The sequence below is a fragment of the Haliotis asinina genome, chromosome 16 (genome assembly GCF_037392515.1).
Source record: "Haliotis asinina isolate JCU_RB_2024 chromosome 16, JCU_Hal_asi_v2, whole genome shotgun sequence".
Classification (NCBI taxonomy): domain Eukaryota; kingdom Metazoa; phylum Mollusca; class Gastropoda; order Lepetellida; family Haliotidae; genus Haliotis; species Haliotis asinina.
Window position 1 is genome coordinate 38958465 of NC_090295.1, and position 20444 is coordinate 38978908.

At 38.8% G+C, this 20444-nt stretch overlaps 1 protein-coding gene across 13 annotated transcripts in view; it reads right to left on the reverse strand.

Moving 5' to 3' along the window:
• LOC137267857 (voltage-gated potassium channel subunit beta-2-like) overlaps window positions 1–20444 on the reverse strand; it is a 138313-nt gene that overhangs the window by 36570 nt on the left and 81299 nt on the right. For 8 of the 13 annotated variants that reach the window (XM_067802293.1, XM_067802290.1, XM_067802289.1 and 5 more), the window contains 6 exons: window positions 13151–13230; window positions 7144–7167; window positions 2776–2820; window positions 2299–2343; window positions 1341–1384; window positions 970–1056 (listed from right to left, as the gene is read on the reverse strand). In XM_067802293.1, coding sequence (XP_067658394.1) covers window positions 970–1056; window positions 1341–1384; window positions 2299–2343; window positions 2776–2820; window positions 7144–7167; window positions 13151–13230 — 325 coding nt within the window. The remainder of the gene's footprint in view (window positions 1–969; window positions 1057–1340; window positions 1385–2298; window positions 2344–2775; window positions 2821–7143; window positions 7168–13150; window positions 13231–20444) is intronic. The other 5 variants (XM_067802292.1, XM_067802294.1, XM_067802295.1 and 2 more) reach the window with 1 other exon arrangement.

A 20444-nucleotide genomic window follows, 5' to 3' on the forward strand; every position in this document is an offset into this window, starting at 1 on the left:
TTGTTGGATTAATGGAGGTAATTATTAACGACTGTACTTTATCTGTGCATGAGCAGTGAGGAATCATGTTACAATAACCATGGGAACAAAAAGTTCTGTGTTTCAAACAGGAATGTAAATAATGCTGTCATTCTCTATATTAGTTAAACAGATGTAAATTAAATAACCTGAGATCAGTTTCAATGTCTTATTGCCACTTTTTCAAGTTTTCTGTATTAATTTTTGTCAAATCGTGACCGAAAATTCAGCTGGCCGAAACGCTGTATTTCTTACATTTCCAGGTACTCAATTCCGATTTGGGTAAGTACATGCAGGTGCTTGATTCCACTTTTTGCTAGCAAGTGATGAGAGCCAATGTTGCTTTATGGCACATAATATTCTCAAATGCCAATTTGGAGACTCTTCAAAGACCTAAACTGGAATACATTTCTAGTTTAGGTCTTTTAGCATTAGGCATAAAGGAGAGACTTTTGAAGTGAGCAAATGCTGTTTTATGCCTCAGTTGATGATCTGTAAATAGAGGACAGGGGTAAGTGTGTTTCACTTCCCATTTAACCAATTTAGTTTGTTAAATGTTAAATTTCCCATTAACTCTAGGCTTGTCTGGGGTACATGTTTTTGTTTTGTCGCATAGAGCCTGAAGCAATGAAAGACAGTCCTGTCCATACAATGAATGTCCTGTCCATACAATGAATGTCCTGTCCATACAATGAACGTCCTGTCCATACAATGAATGTCCTGTCCATACAATGAACGTCCTGTGTCCTGTCCATACAATGAATGTCCTGTCCATACAATGAACGTCCTGTCCATACAATGAATGTCCTGTCCATACCAAGAATGTCCTGTCCATACAATGAACGTCCTGTGTCCTGTCCATACAATGAATGTCCTGTCCATACAATGAATGTCCTTGTGGACAGGTGTCATAGACATGAAGACATGCTCCAGAAACAAAATTATCTTTACCTTCCATTGGTGTATGTGAGTCTGGCTTGTTGGCGAACACGATGTCCACATAGTCCTGCTGCAACCTCTCCAGAGAGCCCTTCAGACCTGGCAACATCATATCACTCTCTGATCATCATGTCATGCATAAATAAACATGTGACAAATACTGAAACTCAAAGCAACCTCCTCACTGCCAGCACTGACGTAATGCATCCTTTCCAGAAAGTGCAAGCATTTGAGAAACTGCACAGAAGAATATTTTCACAGACACCCAAAATGTAAACTGACACTGGGGTCACATATTGACACTGGGTGAAAAAAGAACCTGTGACTAAGATTTGACTAGGGAATACTTTATCCACTTAGCTAAACCTCCTGTTCAACTTTACCTTCAACGATGTGTTTCCGTGAAAGTCCTTTCTCTGTCTCTGCCCTGGAAATACAAAAAGAGTATGAGCATTGACAGGAATACTTTCATGTTCTGTCTGTCCTACCTTGTTCTGTCTGTCCTACCTTGTTCTGCCTGTCCTCACATGGTCTGTCTGTCCTACCTTGTTCTGTCTGTCCTACCTTGTTCTGTCTGTCCTCCCATGGTCTGTCTGTCCTACCTTGTTCTGTTGCCTTCCCATGGTCTGTCTGTCCTACCTTATTCTGTCTGTCCTCCCATGGTCTGTCTGTCCAATCACGTTTTGTGTGTCTTCCCATCATCCTACAATATTCTGTCTTTCCTACCATGGTCAGTCAGTCCCACCTTGTCCTGCCTGTCCTACCTTGTCCTGCCTGTCCTACCTTGTCCTCTCTGTCCTACCTTGTTCTGTCTGTCCTCCCATGGTCTGTCTGTCCTACCTTGTTCTGTATGTCCTATCACATTCTGTCTGTCCTACCTTGTTCTGTTTGTCCTACCATGGTCTGTCTGTCCTACCACATTCTGTCTGTCCTACCTAGAAAAGTCCTTGCAGACTTTTAGCCTTCTGTATGCATAGGTGCCCTGTCAGAGTACAGCAAGGGTATCTGTATTAAACAGTAATGGTATAATATATATTCAGTTATGGGAACTGGTATATTAGACAAAGAGAAAGAGATGGCATGACTTCTCTCCAGGTATATATGCAAACTTTGTGTTCCATGTGTCAGTTGTTAGGATCTGAAAGTTGAACAGACTTGTACACCTCAATACACGAGGTCAAAATGTACAGCTAACCTCTGATGCTAAATCATGATTTCTACAGTCAAGTAGACCTGTATAAGTTTTAGAAAATCATGATGTCTCCACAGGTGAGCTGTCGTGTACAGGACTTACTGTGACTGACTAATCAGATTGTGCAATTATAAGTAATGACAACTTACTTCCCTCCCCAGTAGATTTTTGTGGACAGAATGTAACTCGATCTCCTGAAACATAAAATTCACATAAGTCACCTACCTCCTATATACACAGTGAACAAGTGAGCGAGGATCATTTTACGCTGCTTTTAGCAATACTCCAGCAATATCACAGCAAGGGACACCAGAAATGGGCTTCACACATTATACCCATGTGGGGAATCAAACCTGGGCCTTCAGCGTGACAAGTCAACTCTTTAACCACTTGGCTACCTACTGCAGAACTATTATTTGATGCTAGTTTAAAACTTATTCATCGGGCTGCAGAGGCTGAAATAATCAATATTCATAGAACCGTTTTTGTGGAAACTTGAGGAAACAATAATTTTATAATCCAAATCACAATTTGATTTAATAACAGACAATTCTAATCTGACAATACACCCTGTATGAACATATTGTCATGTTATTGTTAAAGTTGTCAAAGACATAATAAAATACCTCCAGCTCTTCTTCTTGAGAATGTTTCCTAGAGTATTTTCTGCCCTGCAAGAGAAAAGTTATTAAGTGAGATAAGTTTGAAGCCACAATTGATTCAGTTGTGTCACTGCATGCCAGCAGACCATTTTGGTACTGACAATAACAGGATCACAACAGAGATTTTGACTTGTTATCACCAGATCCTGGTATTGGAAAGGGACACAACTCAACAAAACAAACTGTGGCTACTTAGGTCACACTCTGTCAGTAACACATACACTGTTACGCACTAACACAAGGGTTTAAGTGAATGGTTATATGCAAACACTATCACAATATCTATAACTGTACAATATAACAATAACACCAGTTTCTAGGCTAACAGAGAGAGATAGGAGTCTTATGCCACTTTCAACAACATTCCAGCAAATAGCAAGGTGGGAGTCACTAGAAATGGGCTTCACATCTTGTACCCATGTTGAGAATCAAACCTGGGTCATTGGCGTCAAAAGGAAAAGCGTTCACCACTTGGCTGCCCCAATACTCTTGTAGCTACAGATCACACTTTGTTATAAGTGAGCAAGTCTGCACATGGTGTGACATGACAACTGGACAGTCAGAGAAGAAAAGTGATGGATAGTCTCAGGAATGAGCATTCTTCTCTTCAGAATCAGCAGAATGGCAGTATTACAATCAGATAGGAATTACAGTCAGTTGCCAAAGCAATTATGTTTTTCAAGGTCAGGGAGTGTATGTGAAAGTCATTTGAATCAACAGACACCATGTGGTATGCTCACAAGAATGTTTGTTTCTTGCCAACATACTTATCAACATCAATACACAGTCATAACCTACAAAAATAAACAAAAAATTATGTGCTGAAATGATTTCACTAAATATCATGCAGTCTGTGATTCATAGTTAGTCTGTCCATAACACATAAATACATCAGAACTCTTCCCTTTATCACAATCATTTCACTATCAACATAGCAATCCTACAAAGGTAAAAAAGTGTAAAGCAGTTTTGCGTGCACAGGTGAACACACCAGTGAACTGTAGGTGAAATATATCGTGAGAAAATAGCAAGTAAGTAACTTCACGAGAAACTGATCTGTGTAAATGAGGAACCAGGACACCTGTTTGGGCATGCCATTCAGAGGAAGCGACACGTCCAGTGTATGTTGTATTCTATTAATAAACCGGGTATCAGGAAGCTCCATCTCATTAACAAACATGTGAAAATAATAAGGTTCAGTCTAACTGAACGGTAGGACAGTTCCTTTGCCATTTTAGACCATAGGCTCCTTGTTCAGCTAAGGGAGGCAACTTTGTATAGTGACAAAGTGGGTCACAGATTCCTAGACATTTTGCATATTCATGAAAAGCTCAAGCCTGATCTCTACTATGAAAAATGATGATCATTATATTCAGAGTGCATTTCAGTGGCGTAAAGCACAAATACAAGTAATTGTTCAATGTAGAATTGATTAGGCATCACAAGCAATATTCTCTGAAGTGTAAACCTTTGATCTACATGACACCTTTACCAGCAAAGCATGACTGTTGCAGAAATCGATCAATCAAGTACAGATTAGCTGATCTGAATATCACAAGAGACAGATTGATCTTTGATAATGAATGAATACTCCTCTTGATAAAAGTGATATTGATATTGTCCATAATGAAGACAGCATATGAAGGGGTGTATGTGAACTGGAGAACATTTCACAGCTGACTGATATGTTTTCATTGTCGGAAAACAATACCTCTGAGGGACCATATCAAAATCAAAACCATTCTTGAGCATATATCAATAAAATTTTTCAGGAAGATTTTCCAAAATTATCTTTCATATTTTTTAACCTTTTCATGGCATCTGTGTGAATTAACTGGGCTTGGATGTGATTTCAGCATAGTGAATATTGTGTATTTCATGAAATAATGAAAGATGGGACAACACACACTGGCTAGGTATTCTTAAAATATTCATAGACTTACAAACTTCTTAAGCCCATTCTTAACACACTGGCTTCGATCACAGTTAATAGCTTTTCGGGCTATGAACATTTCGAAAATACGACCCCCCAGTCTTCAGTGTTCTCCATCAGCAACAAAAGTCTTACGTACCATGGAAACTGTTTGGAGCAATTCCCACAGTGGCTGGAGGTACGAAGAGTGAGTGAGTGAGTGAGTGAGTGAGTGAGTGAGTGAGTGAGTGAGTGAGTGAGTGAGTGAGTGAGTGAGTGAGTGAGTGAGTGAGTGAGTGAGTTTAGTTTTACGCAGCACTCAGCAATATTCCAGCTATATGGTGGCGATCTGTAAGTAATCAAGTCTGGACCAGACAGTGATCAACAACATGAGCATCGATCTGCGAAAATTGGGAACTGATGACAGGTGTCAACCAAGTCAGCAAGGCTAACCACTCGATCCTGTTAGTCGCCTCTCACCACAAGCATAGTCGGCTTTTATAGCAAGCATGGGTTGCTGAAGGCCTATGGAGGTATGAAGAGGCAGGACAGAGGTTGTAAATACAACAGCAAGGTTCTCCAAAGTCACTGAATGACATGGCATGTGGGAAAAAATGGAAATTAACGACATATTTCAATCTGAAAAGTGTTCAAACATTTCTGAAAGGATGCAATTTAGACAGCAAGAGGTACAGGGGAAACCAGATGTGTTTCAGCTGAAATATTAACAGTACTTCTAACAGAAGAAGTATGGATATGTTTTGAAATATGAGTTTAAGATGATCAAATTATTTCAACAATTTCAGTGAGCCAGGTTTTATGATTGTGCTTTGAACTCAATTAGATTTCAGGTTTATCACAGGATGTTCCACTTAAAGGGCAAAGGAAGCCTAAAGTGGCCCATGTGATGGGTCTGGTGCTGATAAACCCAGGTGTGATCAGGTAGTGCAGTGTAAGAACCCAACTTCTGACATCTTGGTTATGCGACACAAGCCTTGGCCACGCATACCCCTCAAAATAAGATGTGTACAGCATCAATCAGAATGCAGCCTGTGATTACAGGACGTGTTGACTCCAGACAGTCAGAATACTGGATGTTGAGCTGACCACACACAGTGAGATTGCAGGACAGTGTGCTGACAAAGACTGAGCCTATGTTATGGTGAGTTGTCTAGAGACTGAGATTATGTTATGATGAGTTGACTAGAGACTGAGATTATGTTATGGTGAGTTCACTTAAAATTGACATTATGTTATGGTGAGTTGACTAAAGACTGAGATCATCTTATGGTGAATTGAGTAAAGACAGAGATTATGGGATGGTGAGTTGACTAGAGCACTTGAGATCTACAGACAGTGTGACAGCAAAGCTGTGAGTTTACTGCAGACTGTGGGCTTGTAGGAAAGTCTCAAGAGAGCTTACAAGAGAAAATCAGTTGGAAGAAGAGTAGATTGGCCACAGACAGTGAAACAGCAGGAAATATCAGAGGCAGTTGACCAAACAGGATAAGAGTGTAGGTAATATCAGAGGCAGTTGACTAAACAGGATAAGAGTGTAGGTAATATCAGAGGCTGTTGACCAAACAGGATAAGGGTGTAGGTAATATCAGAGGCTGTTGACCAAACAGGATAAGGGTGTAGGTAATATCAGAGGCTGTTGACGAAACAGGATAAGGGTGTAGGTAATATCAGAGGCAGTTGACTAAACAGGATAAGAGTGTAGGTAATATCAGAGGCTGTTGACCAAACAGGATAAGGGTGTAGGTAATATCAGAGGCTGTTGACCAAACAGGATAAGGGTGTAGGTAATATCAGAGGCTGTTGACCAAACAGGATAAGGGTGTAGGTAATGTCAGAGGCTGTTGACCAAACAGGATAAGGGTGTAGGTAATATCAGAGGCTGTTGACCAAACAGGATAAGGGTGTAGGTAATATCAGAGGCTGTTGACGAAACAGGATAAGAGTGTAGGTAATATCAGGGGCTGTTGATGAAACAGGATAAGGGTGTAGGTAATATCAGAGGCTGTTGACCAAACAGGATAAGGGTGTAGGTAATATCAGAGGCTGTTGACCAAACAGGATATGGGTGTAGGTAATATCAGAGGCTGTTGACTAAACAGGATAAGGGTGTAGGTAATATCAGAGGCAGTTGATAAAAAAGAGTGAGATTGCAGTAAAGATCAGAAAGAGCTTACTAAAGAGATTGAGACTGCACAAAAGACCAGAAAGAGCTGACTAAAGAGGGTGAGATTGCAGAAATAATCAGAGACAGTTAATTAAAGAAGGTGAGCTGGCAGGAAAGAATTGTGAGAAAGTTAACTAAAGAGGTGAGATTGCAGGAAATATGAGAGAGTGTATTAAAGTTGGTGAGTTCACAGTGGGTTGATTAGCTGAATGAGAATTAGGGTTGACTGACTGACCTAGAGAACACCTGCTCTTCCTCCCTGCAATCATAGTACAACATTCAGTGCACAACATAACACAACACCGGGGTGCAACATTCCGCATAACATTGCCACAGTACAACAAAGTATAGTTGTGCCCTGGACTATTAAAACATCAAGGTATCCATAAGCATTCAAGCATCTGACCTCAAGAGCATAATGGTGGAACATTGTTCATACCATTGCTTATTTGTCTCTGCAGGTTTTACATTGGTAGTGGATTGGAAACTGAACCATACTTACAGCCATATGTTACTACAGTTAATTACAGCATATGCATTCTGAGGAATTATGATCACGTAATTTTTCCGATCTGACACAAACACAGAATGCACCCTCTGCTGGTACATGGACACATGGGAGACATAGCACTATCAGCCAAAGGTCTTATAATAGATATCATCTGGTTACCCAATAACATATAAGGGGGACAATCCCGTGAGTAAATTGCATGGCAATTCGAGCAAGAAGTGATTTCTGGGTAATCATATCAGTTATGCTATCCTGGATCTGACAAACATTTCAAATTAACCCACGCTCTACTTCACATTGATTCTGGCACTGCTGACAACGTAACAAAGGGAAATAACTCTTCCATACCTGTTATAACTGCCCTCATGTAGCATAACATTGCCCTCAGTGGTATATTGTGAGACATAATTCTGTACACAAACCACAATTACAAACAGCTGTCATTTTAAACTAACATGACACATTTTTCACCCTTATGCAACTTGATTTTGATACACTCTTGTTAGTGATAGTCACAAACTGTTGCAAGAACCTGTCTGATGAAGATTCAAACAGAACTGTATTGTACCTAATGTGTTTTTGATCATATGCCAGAAGCTTCAAAAGCAAATAACTTTTCATCTCCAAAATTCTGATTCTGGAATGTGCACCCTCCTGAATAAATCTAAATAAGCAACATATATACATAAAGCTTAGCTGACCCTAAACCATGGATTATTGCTACTGTAGCTGATTGATTAGTGTCTGGCCTGCCATGATGGGGGGTACGCCTGCAAGGTTGTCTCAGCCAACTTCATGTCCTTCTGTTTGTGTGGAACTCAGAAATTATCAATCATCCCCTGTACAGTGAATAACTGCTGAGAACAGCCTGGCAGTCGTGGTAACCATCACATCCATCCATCAACAACCATCAACAGAATAAGCTCAGCTAGTCTTAACTGTCTGCCCAGATATGATTCTTATCAGTACTTTCTAAAAATACACAAAAACCTTGCTGCTGTACCCATGATTTCTTAATCCTTAATGCTAACTTACATTTGTTGTATTTGTCCTATAGACAGAAAAAACAAACATTTCCCCATGGGACTCTCCTCAGATGTGAGGAGTTTTAAAAGCATGTATTTCTTAAGGCCTAGATACTGTTGTGGACATGATGGTCCCTCTTGCAAAAATAACATAATATAATTATACAGTCAGACCTCGTTATCTGAACACTTTGGTTTTTTATTGAATTGTTCGGATATACGAATCATTCGGATGTCTGAATCAGGACCTAGACGGTTGGCTACACGTGAAAACAAAACAACATTGAAGCATAACTACAATGTACACTGACCATCCGTAATGCTTGCCACAAATTCACAACAGGGGTGTCATCATGCTCAAGTCCAAGAAATGTTTCACAACTTGTTTCCTATAATGTGCCTTAAAAGTCTGTATGATTCCTGCATCCATGGGTTGGATGTGTGCAGTTGTGTTCAGTGGCAAGAAATGCACAGTAACAATAGTCAGTTTAAGATTCTTGCAGTTGTGACTCGTCGCATTGTCAAGAAGCAATATCACCCACCTTCCATGAAAATTCACACAATTATTTCATTAGGTCTCTGGATAAAAACATCATGGTAAACATATCAGCAACATTTGAAACATCGCTTATCAAAGTATTAACACTGCCCCTTACACCTTATTAGCTGATATCAATATTTTGACACACTCTGAACCAAGTTCCTCTTGTCTGTATAAACGTGAATCTTGAGAAATAGCCCAAAGCAAACAGGAGAGGCAGCCAGGATTCTAAACAAAACAGACAAACTGTCTGAGGCACTCACACCGAGATCTATCTCAACAGTCTATTTCTAGGTCCTAAATACTACTGGCTACCTCCTGTCTTAGGAACATCAACCTACATTGGTAACAATTAAAGGGGCACTCCATTCCACTGGTCAAGGCATTAGAATACATTCTGCATATGATATCAAGATGATGACAACTGCCTCTTGAGCTGCTCAGTCTGTGCCACCATAAGAATACAGTAGCATTGCCTGTCCATGTGTCCCACTGCACTCCGAGGATGACATGTTCAGGCTGGGTTTGTTTGGTTGCTGTTTAATGCTGCATTCAGCAATATTCCAACTGTGTTGCAGTAATCTGTAAATAATTGGGCCAGACAATCCAATGATAGACACCATGAGCACTGATCTACACAACGATGACGTTTGTAAACCAAGTCAGTGTGTCTAACGATCTGATCCCCTTTTTCACCTGTTACGACAAGCATTATAACTGTGTGATATCATGAATGTAAATGGTGATATCTTTGTTTTTGTACCTCACTGGAGTGTCTGTATTTGTACAATACAATTTATCATTATTTTTTTATAACAGTCAGTGAGAGAATGTATGATGTGGGTTCAGTGCTCCTTTAACAGTGGAAGTCTCTCCTGGGGCTGTCAGTTTGGAGTGTATTCATCCTTTAACTGCGTATTACTCTGATGGGTCTGTCAGCTTCATAATGTTCTTTACCCTTATTTTTAGATGACTACAGTGGACTTTGTATAATCCAGCATCTAAATTATCCAACAATCTGTGAATTCTGACATATTTCGGGGTTCTGGCAGCATTCTTCTATACCATCATGATATAAACATTGAATTATTCCAAATCTATACATTCCAAATTCCACCACCATTTTCTGCTCCCAATGACACTATCAGTCTCTACTATCCAACATTATCTCCCCATACTAGCCTAAAATAGCCAATCAGCCTGTCAATGTGTCTTCTAGGATGGTACTTTCAAGGTGTTCTCCTTTAACTGTGGATGTCTCTCCTAGGATGGTACTTTCAAGGTGTTCTCCTCCTTTAACTATGGATGTCTCTCCTAGGATGGTACTTTCAAAGTGTTCTCTCCCCTTTAACTGTGGATGTCTCTCTTAGGATGGTACTTTCAGGGTGTTCTCTCCCTTTTAAATGTGGATGTCTCTCCCAGGATGGTATTTTCAAGGTGTTCTCCTCCTTTAACTATGGATGTCTCTCCTAGGATGGTACTTTCAAAGTGTTCTCTCCCCTTTAACTGTGGATGCCTCTCCTAGGATGGTACTTTCAAGGTGTTCTCCTCCTTTAACTGTGAAGGACTCATGGAACTGCCTGACTAACTATGTGTATTTCTGGCTGGTACTGTCAGGAGATTAGCATCTGTTTCCTCTTATTACTCCAGAATACTGATAACCTACTTTTTTTCCTATAAATTACTTTCTGGTATTTTGGTCTGGGTTCTGTTGGATTATGTATACAGAGGCCATGATGGATGATGCATTGTGTAACCAAGCAAAGTGTGTTTTACTGACTTTGACATACATGTAAGTACTTGATTTCAAACTTAAAATGTACATGTTTGAACACTATCAGCATAATACATTAATTCTCAACACTATTACAATGACCAAACTGACGAACCATTATCCAGGTCTGTTATTACTTTTAAAAATCCATTTAAACCATCAAGATTGCTATTTGGATATTAAAGAACAGATATTGAAACAAAATTTCCACTTTCATATTCCATTTTGTACATTATTCAAATTCAATATTTGAGGCAATAAGTTCATAAAATGACAAAAATACCATAATAACAATTTTCTTGCAAAAAGTTTTAAAAAACGTAACAAATTTTCCAAAATTGATCAAAACTTGTTGTCATAGGTTAACAATATATCAAAAATATTCTTTTGTAAAATTGATTTTCATTCAACACTGCCTGTTTTGATTTTTCAATCTTGACATTTTGACTGAGAAGAAGTAAGTCATTTATTTGTTCAAAACTCGTTTAAAGAGTATTTAGTTAGTTTGCCTGATGTGGTAGAAATGGCTGAAGTGAAGCAGGTCTGAAATGTTTACCACACATATGAAACCCTTTAGTATAAGTAAAGTGCAGACAAACCTAGAATGTGGGATTCAAATCCCTGAACAATAGTCACTGACATACCTAAGGGACATAACTCTGCGATGATCAACTTTCTTTACTAATTTTAGCGTAAAGCCTCAGTTAGCCTCTTGTGTGAAACAGACCTTACCACTGCATAGTGATGAAGTAACAAACTTGACTTGCATGTAAAGAAAGTTACTATCGTATTGCACAGCTTTACTTGAACGTGCTGCTACTGCAAGTTGTCTCCCTTGTTTTACACATTCACTTACACGTACTCAATTTGTCTCATTTACAAAATATACAAATTCAATATAAAATAATATAAAATATCTCATAAAACTCTACACTGAAGAAAATGAGACTTTGATATAACAGCAGTGTCTGGAGGGACATTACTAATCAAGTTTAGATTCATCTCATTAAATTGATTATTTATATTCTAAATGTTTGCCCCGTGGGATATGTTGATCATCAGGAATAACAGCCCATGCCTGACAAGCCTTAGTGCCATTATGGTACCATCATCGCATTACCATCATCACATTACCATCACAATCACATTACCATCATCACATTACCATCATATTACCATCATCACATTGCCATCATTACATTACCATCACAATCACTTTACCATCATCACCTCACCATCATTACATCACCACCATCACATTACCACCTTCACAATACCATCACGATCACCTTACCACCATAACCTTACCATCATCACCTTACCACCATCACAATCCCATCACCATCATCAAATTACCATTGCTTTAAGCATTCTCGTAATGGTTTCCAGCTTTATCACTTATCTGCCACTAATCCAGTAGACACAGTAATGAAATCTTGTCTTCTACTGTTTTTATAATGTTGAATTTATTACATATTTTACTAGTGACTCCATATTAACGTTACATGTAAAGGATGCTAAGACATCTCAATATAAAATACTGGGTCTCTCTTCCCTATTCATTCATTTAATTCAACTTTCGCATCCAATTTTCTACAGCCTATGCTCTTTTGATCCATTTCAACTGAAATGTTTATAAACTAAAAAATGATATATATTTTATTCAGTTCCCTCTATATCATTCCTTTATCATCAGGCAGTGTACACAGATTTAGCAATTCCTAGGAACTAGCCATACTTGGCTAGGGAAGAGCGATGATGATTTGTGGAGAATCATGTACAATGTGAATGACTCCCACCCCCCTACTCCCTCCCACCCTCCCAAATAGATGTACAAAGTAAGTGACACCCTTCCCCGTCCTCATATGTTTAAGCATAATATTAAACTATTTTACTTACAAAATTAATGACCTCCTCCTCCAGTATTTGTATACAAAATGATGAACGGTCCCCTACATTCATCTGCTTAAGCCTGTCCTAACATCTGGTTAATCACATCTATCAACAGTTACAGTACATACACATCTTGAATGATGTGTTAAACATATTCCAAACATGAAATCAAAAGTCCTCTTTGTTTACTGAATATTTGGCCGAAAGTCAAAAAAGTAGTTTGGGAGTAATTACAAATCCTCAAGATGAGGAGCCACTCATTATAAAGCTGATAAAGCACAGTCTGGATATGACTTGAGTGAGTTTAGTTTTATACCACTTTTAGCAATATTCCAGCAATATCACAGCAGGAGGCACCAGAAATAGGCTTCAGACATTGTGACCATGTGGGGAATCGAACCCAGGTTTTCAGCGTGATGAGTGAATGCCTTTACCACTAGGCTACCCCTAGGCTGTCCCTGGATACGACTTGTGACACAAGACACATTGCATACTCACTTGCCCGCAGCATAAACCTCTGCTGTGTCAAACAGATTGATTCCACTTTCGTAAGCCAGGGTGAGGAGTTCTTCTGCAACCTGAGAAGACAAAATGAATAAACTAACATCATCACGGTGATTCATATAAATCTCATAACAGTTGAGAGTCATCCAAATGAACTGAAACACTGTCATACAAGTAATAACAAAACCAGCTATTATAGCATCTTATACCACTTCATAGCCAACTAGTGACTGACAACATGAGCACCTATCACACTGTGATGTCACAATGACATCTTGAAAGCTCCAGCAATCATATCATCGATAAACAACCCATCCACCTAAACAGATAAATCAGTAAATAAGCAATGCACCAAGCAAATGGTGCCAATTAAATCCTCAAAGTTAATCTTAAATGACACATGGGCTATCTTACAAATTGGGAATTTTCTCCTCAAAACGAAAGCCTAAACATAAAAGACAGGCAGTATGAGGAACCATATGTGGAGATTTAAACTGACATGCTTTCACAATAAGCTGTACACCGGAATGGTAAGACCCTGATATTTGGATTCCATGGAAACCTACTTCAAAGTACCTTAATGCTCCAAAGGTAAAGTAAGAAATTATATAATAACTGTAATTACCTCACACATGTTTCATTTAACTACTTGGGAAGGTTTTATTTTGGGTTTTTGTAATGAAAAACAGCTTAAAGAATACCCATGAAGCCTATGAGCTTAAAAGAGATGGCAGATGAATAGACATGCTAGCCAAACCAACAGAGTGGTAAAATTAAAAACAAACACACCAGATTATCTCAATACGGTAACTTACACCACTATATATAGATCCCTAACTGCTCTTATGATTTGCAAAGATTCTGTCAAATCACAAGAAGGTGAATTTCAACATCTGTATCCCAAATCCAGCTTGGAAGCTGTGACACATCCTGTGGAAGGTATGACTGTAACACCTTAAGTGATAATAATGGGGTGTCTAGACAACACCAGACCAGCTATGCAGAAATACCATGAGACCATGTTGACAGACAATTCATTGATTTGACTCTGATTCTGAAATGACAGACAATACAATCACTCATCTTGACCATGATCAGTACTGGGCAGTTGTGCCATGGTGTGGGGAGGTGTCATGCAGGACACAAGCCAACTGATCTTGTTATTGCTAATGGATATTTGACCGGCCAGCAAAATGTTGACGATACTGCACATTATTATCTTGCCGGTAGGTAGATTTATCAGCAGGAAATTTGCAATGCAAGATGTCACAATGCCAGACAGCACCTTGCCCTGGTCATCACTGATTGTCAGGGAGGGGAAATACAGACAGTGGACCAGCCTACCCAGTCCTGGGCATGTTGCCAAGAGCCAAAGATTTGGGAGAATTAACACACTGCACATAGGTAGTTGTGTACAGAATCATTAAATGAATGAGAAATGGGGATGGGGAGTTTCGTAGAGGATCGGGGTGTTTGATATATAGTGAGTCAAGGGTGTTTTGTAGTGGGTCGGGCTTTTGGGATTTAGTCAGTCAAGGGTGCTTTGTAGCGGGTCGGGGTGTTTGGTATTTAGTCAGTCAAGGGTGTTTGGTGTTCTGCTCTGGGAACGAAGCCCATCCCTCCATTTTGAGACTAAGTCTGAAGCGTTTCCATGGGTGTTTGGTATTTAGTCAGTCAAAGGTGTTTGGTATTTAGTGAGTCAAGGGTGTTTGGTAGTGGGGTGGGGGTGTTTAGTAGTGGGGATGGAGAGTCCTGAAGTGAGTCAAGGGTGTTTGTTATTTAGTGAGTCAAGGGTGTTTGGTATGTAGTGAGTCAAGGGTGTTTGTTATTTAGTGAGTCAAGGGTGTTTGGTATGTAGTGAGTCAAGGGTGTTTTGTAGTGGGGATGAGAGTTGAAGTGAGTCAAGGGTGTTTTGTAGTGCGGTAGGGGCGTTTGGTGGTTGGGTCAGGATGATTAGTAGTGGGGTCGGGGTGTTTGGTAGTATGGCCGGGAAAGTTTAGTCATCTGGTGGATGCAACATAGCGGAACACAGATGAAATCTTAAAGGGGCACTAGTGCTGAGCAGTTGTCCCTGGACTGGCTGTTCCTTTTCCTTTTTCTCCCATGAGTACCCAGATGATATCCCATAATTCATGACTGGTTCATGACCTCTGCTGCCCCACCCATATGCACAACTGATAGTTAAAGTATTGACTTATCAACAACAATAAAGTCATTTTTACTTCATTATTGTGAAAACAAATGAAACACTTTGAAGTTTAATCATCTGCCAGTGATAGAAAGATGCTAGGACTGAAAAGAAACAAAGACAATGTACAACTTTACATTTGTCTCATAACCCTTACTAGTTTATTATCATATCTGTATGCATTTTGAAAGATAATAAAAAGCACATGGTCTGCTTACACTTATACTGAATTTATAACATGACTGTAATATCTAAACATTTTTATGGATTGCCAGTGTGAATCATACATCACACACGCCCTGCGTGCGACCTAGTGTATGTTGTCTATCATGCAAATTCTGCTGAATGCTCCTACAAATTAATTAAAACAAAATGCAATTATTAAATTTAAAAGAGACTAAAGTTATAGCAACAATGTCAGGCCATAACATGTTCAGGAATGTATCCATCAATATCCACAAAAAAGAACGATATGCCATTCATCTCTAGCTGGTAAATAATCCTGCTCTGTGTCATGTGTCTTTCAACAGTCAAATTTGCAAAAGAGTGATTCCTCATTTCAGATTTTTTACATTGGTGTATAGTCTCATTGGTCAACCAAGACAGCACAGCTGGCAACTAATTTTAAGCAATTTAGTCAGCCAATAATGAACAATCAATCAATCAACATATTGGCAGTTAATTCTTTGAAGGAAGGATGTTATTTTTACACTCATACTTTACGATGAGGTGTAGTCAGTATAGATTAGTAAATCTACAAACATAAACACTGCCTTTTGAGAAATCGGTTGTGGAAGATAAAAGTAATTAAGTGTGTTATTGGTTAATCCTTTGATCGATGTTTGTTTTCGTAACTCTGTGCACATATTACAGAACATGTAATACATTATCCACATCAGACCTTAATTTATAATGTTGAGCATTTACTCCAGACAGAAGAAATGCCAAATGGGAACCTTTGTCAAGTAATCTGAGTGGTGTTACCACTATTAATACCTGTTATAAATTCATTAACTGACCATCAAGTGAATGATCACAAATATCACGTAGGTTTATACCACCAAATGCAGGTTACAGCAAAGGAGAAGTAATCGCTTTATTGCATGCAGCCTGAAAACACTTTTGGGCCTAAACAGTTTTGAACATACCAATGGAACTTCTTTGTTACATAAGAAATACATATAAGCATTTGCTGTGTGCTTAGGTAAAAGGGTAAAATCAGTTTTTTACACCTGAAAGCTTCAGATTTTTCCACCAATGCAAAGTCGTTGCTATTAGTTTGCGGATTCAAACAAATCAAATGTTTGTTCTTATTACCACAGATAATTGACCAGGGAAGAATCTGGCAAAAATTACACATTATTTTTGCTATGAACGTTTGACTAACCCTCAGTACTATCTAATTATATGGCTTGTTACGTGCCGGTAGACATAATATTTTTACATGACATGGTTAAATATCGAGGAAGAAAACGCAGAAATAGGATCAAATTGGATCAGTCACTATACCATCCAGGCATTAGGAAACACCTACACTGCACTATTCTTTGTTACAATCAGATAAGGAATACCAGGGATATTTTCAGATAACGGCATGTGATGTGCACCCACCCTTCTCACAGTTTAATATGGTGAAAAAATTCTGCCAATATGGACAGAAGCCCAGTCTCTGTGTCTGTCACGGTTAAGGAAGCAGGTGCTGACAAACTTGCAGCTTGCTTTCAAATTAGACCATTTGCGAGAAACATTAATCACTCTGCATCAGTGCCCCTTTAAAACAAGAGTCAACAGAAGATGACATATCCCCCAGGCCCCACATGTTTGAAAGGACAAATCATCTGACAGTTATTCATTGTTTTTTCAGTTTGAATTGTTTCCATGGAATTCATGAAAATTATAAATGCGATATATCTGTAATCAGCAAAGTCACCATTTCATGATCTGTCTAAGACATCTGCCAAGATCTGTTGAAAGATATGAAACGGTTTTCCAGTTGTGCTCTGGGAACGAAGCCCATCCTCCATTTTGAGAAATGTTTCCAAGGAAACCAAGAGAATAATACATCACAAAAACCTTTAAAAACCAAAAGGCACCACTTTGGGGTCTGCCACACATATCTGCCAAGTTGTACTGACAGAAGAATATCAAACGGTTTTTGAGTTCTGCTCCAGGAACGAAGCCCATCCCTCCATTTTGAGACTAAGTCTGAAACGTTTCCATGGAAACCGAGAAAATAATAAATCGCAAATACCTGTACATAGCAAAAGGCACCACTTTGGGGTCTGCCACACATATCTGTCAAGTTTTACCAACAGATATTAAGAAGTTTTTGAGTTATGTTCCGGAAATGAAACACACCTCTCACTTTTGAGAGTAAATCAAAAACGTTTCCATGGAAACTGAGAAAATAATCAATCACTAAAACCTGGAAATAGCAAAAGGCACCACTATAGGTTCCTACCAAGTTTTGCAGAAAAATATTGAAAGGTTTTTCATTTCTGCTCCGGAAACGAAGCCCATCCCTCTATTTTGAAGTCCAAAACGTTTCCATGGAAACCAAAAAATGATAAATCACAAAAACCTGTAAATAGCAAAAGGCACCACTCTGGGGTCTGTCACACATATCTACTAAGTTTTACTGACAGATATTTAGAAGTTTCAGAGTTCTGCTCCGGAAACGAAACACACCTCTCACATTTGAGACTAAGTCCAAAACATTTCCATGGAGACCAAGAAAATAATAAATCACAAAAACCTGTAAATACCAAAAGGCACCACTATAGGTTCAGATTGATATATCTACCAAGTTTTTCAGAAAAATATTGAATGGTTTTTGAGTTCTGCTCCGGAAACGAAACACACCTCTCACTTTTGAGACTATGTCCGAAACGTTTCCATGGAAACCAAGAAAATAATACATCACAAAAACCTGTACATAGCAAAAGGCACCACTTTAGGTTCTGATTGATATATCTACCAAGTTTTACAGAGAAATATTGAACATTTTTTTAGTTCTGCTACGGAAACAAAGCTCACTCCACCATAAGACTACCACCAAAATGTTCCATAGAAAAACAAAAACAATATAAATGCCAAAAATCTGTAAATAGCAAAAGGCACAACCATTGGCTGAGACTACTATATTTATCAAGTTTGGTCTAAAAATATTGAATGGTTCCTGAGTTATGCTCCGGAAATAAAATGATTACAGACGGACGGACAAGGCGTCGACTATATCCCTCCGCATTAAAAAATGTACTTGGGTTAGCAGATCAAAATTAACTACCTCGATCCCACCCTGTGCCAGCACTTCTGACCAGGTCACATGAGTAGCAACAGAACACGAACACATGTACAACAGAACACAGTAGTTGACGTATTGATTGCTAACACAATACAGACATGAACCACTGCTCAGTAGCTGCCCCATCAATATCCCACCACTTCCGGGTTATATAACCAATTGATGCCTACAAGTAAATCTCATTAATGTATGAATAATGGATTATGTTACATGCATCGTTACATGTACAGTTGTTCAGAAAGTTTCGATAATATTATAATCCATATATCCATTTCAGTTCTAGGCAGCAGAATCAGAACTGTTCAAAGCTGATTTAAAATGAAGGTATTGGTTTTAATTTCAACAAAATCAATGGGCTGTGTATTGTCAAATACATTGAATAGCAATATATTGCCATTCTGGTATACAAATTCTGATATGTATTGGGACATTTTGGGACCTTAAGTGTTTGACATTGAGTGATATTGATTGTACATGCACAGCCTATTTTCAGCATTCTAAAGCCCTAAAATAGTGAGTGAGTGAGTGAGTGAGTGAGTGAGTGAGTGAGTGAGTGAGTGAGGGAGTGAGTTAATATTTAACGTCACATCAGCAATATTTCAGCCGTATCGTGATGAGAACATTCAACAATGAAAAAGGCCCTAATATATGCACGCCACGGTTCTAATTATGGAAATCTCTAATTTAGATTTGATTTTGAGGGTTTGTATTTTTTTTCTCTTTTGTAAAGTTTAAAGTGAAGTACGTAAAGTATGCTGTTTTGTCAGTTTATTACAATGAACAAGTTCAGTGTGAATGAATGTCTGTGTAGTACATAAACCATGGAGATAATCACAAAACTTCATGTATATATATTGACCAATATACTGGTTCTGAGATAAAAATAATACTGAATTATGTATTGTTTGAAAGCCTTTTGCAATATACCATTAAACTGATTATACCGTGTAGTCCTAAATTCCGTGCAGACCTGAAGGTAGAATAAGTCTTCACCCATGCTTGCCATAAAAGGCGACTATGCTTGTCATAAGAGGCGACTAATGGGATCAGGTGGTCAGGTTCGCTGACTTGGTTGACTCATGTCATCAGTTCCCACTTGCTCAGATCGATGCTCATGCTGTTGATAACAGGATTGCCTGGTCCAGACTCAATTTTTTTACAGACTGCCACCATATAGATGGAATATTGCTGAGTGTGGCATACAAATCACTCACTCACTCCTAAAATCTGTAAATATGCCAATACGACAGGATCTGGTCATGATGTATTTGTGTGGATGGTACATGCTGTCATACATGGCATATGTATTGCTGTGCAGCATCTCACAGGAAACACAAATATTTCTGAAAATTGTGTGGGCAGTGAGTGACAATTTATAGGGCAGGAAATAACTCTCTTGTGAACACCTGGTGTCATTCAATGATTACTTCACATAATTTTTATAATCAATATGCCTCCTGTGCCCCCCCCCCCTAAAAAAAGGTCATTCTCTTGCATTAAGAATTCATATTGTGAAGTGTATGGGTTTACCAGCTGAAATGGTCTTGAATGTCATGACACAAACCATCCAGCTAAAATGGCTCACGGTTGGTGACGTGCCTGAATGAGATTGACACCTGTGCCATCAGACTGTCTGAGTAGCAACACAGCTGAACTGTACTTCAACAGTATTCTATCAAGTGTATCATCTTATATCAATACAGAGCAAAATGTATTATGTTTGTACTGTGTCATGAAATCTCTACAAGAACTGATGTACTGGTGCATCGCTTCACCAGTAGTGAGTTTAGTTTTAT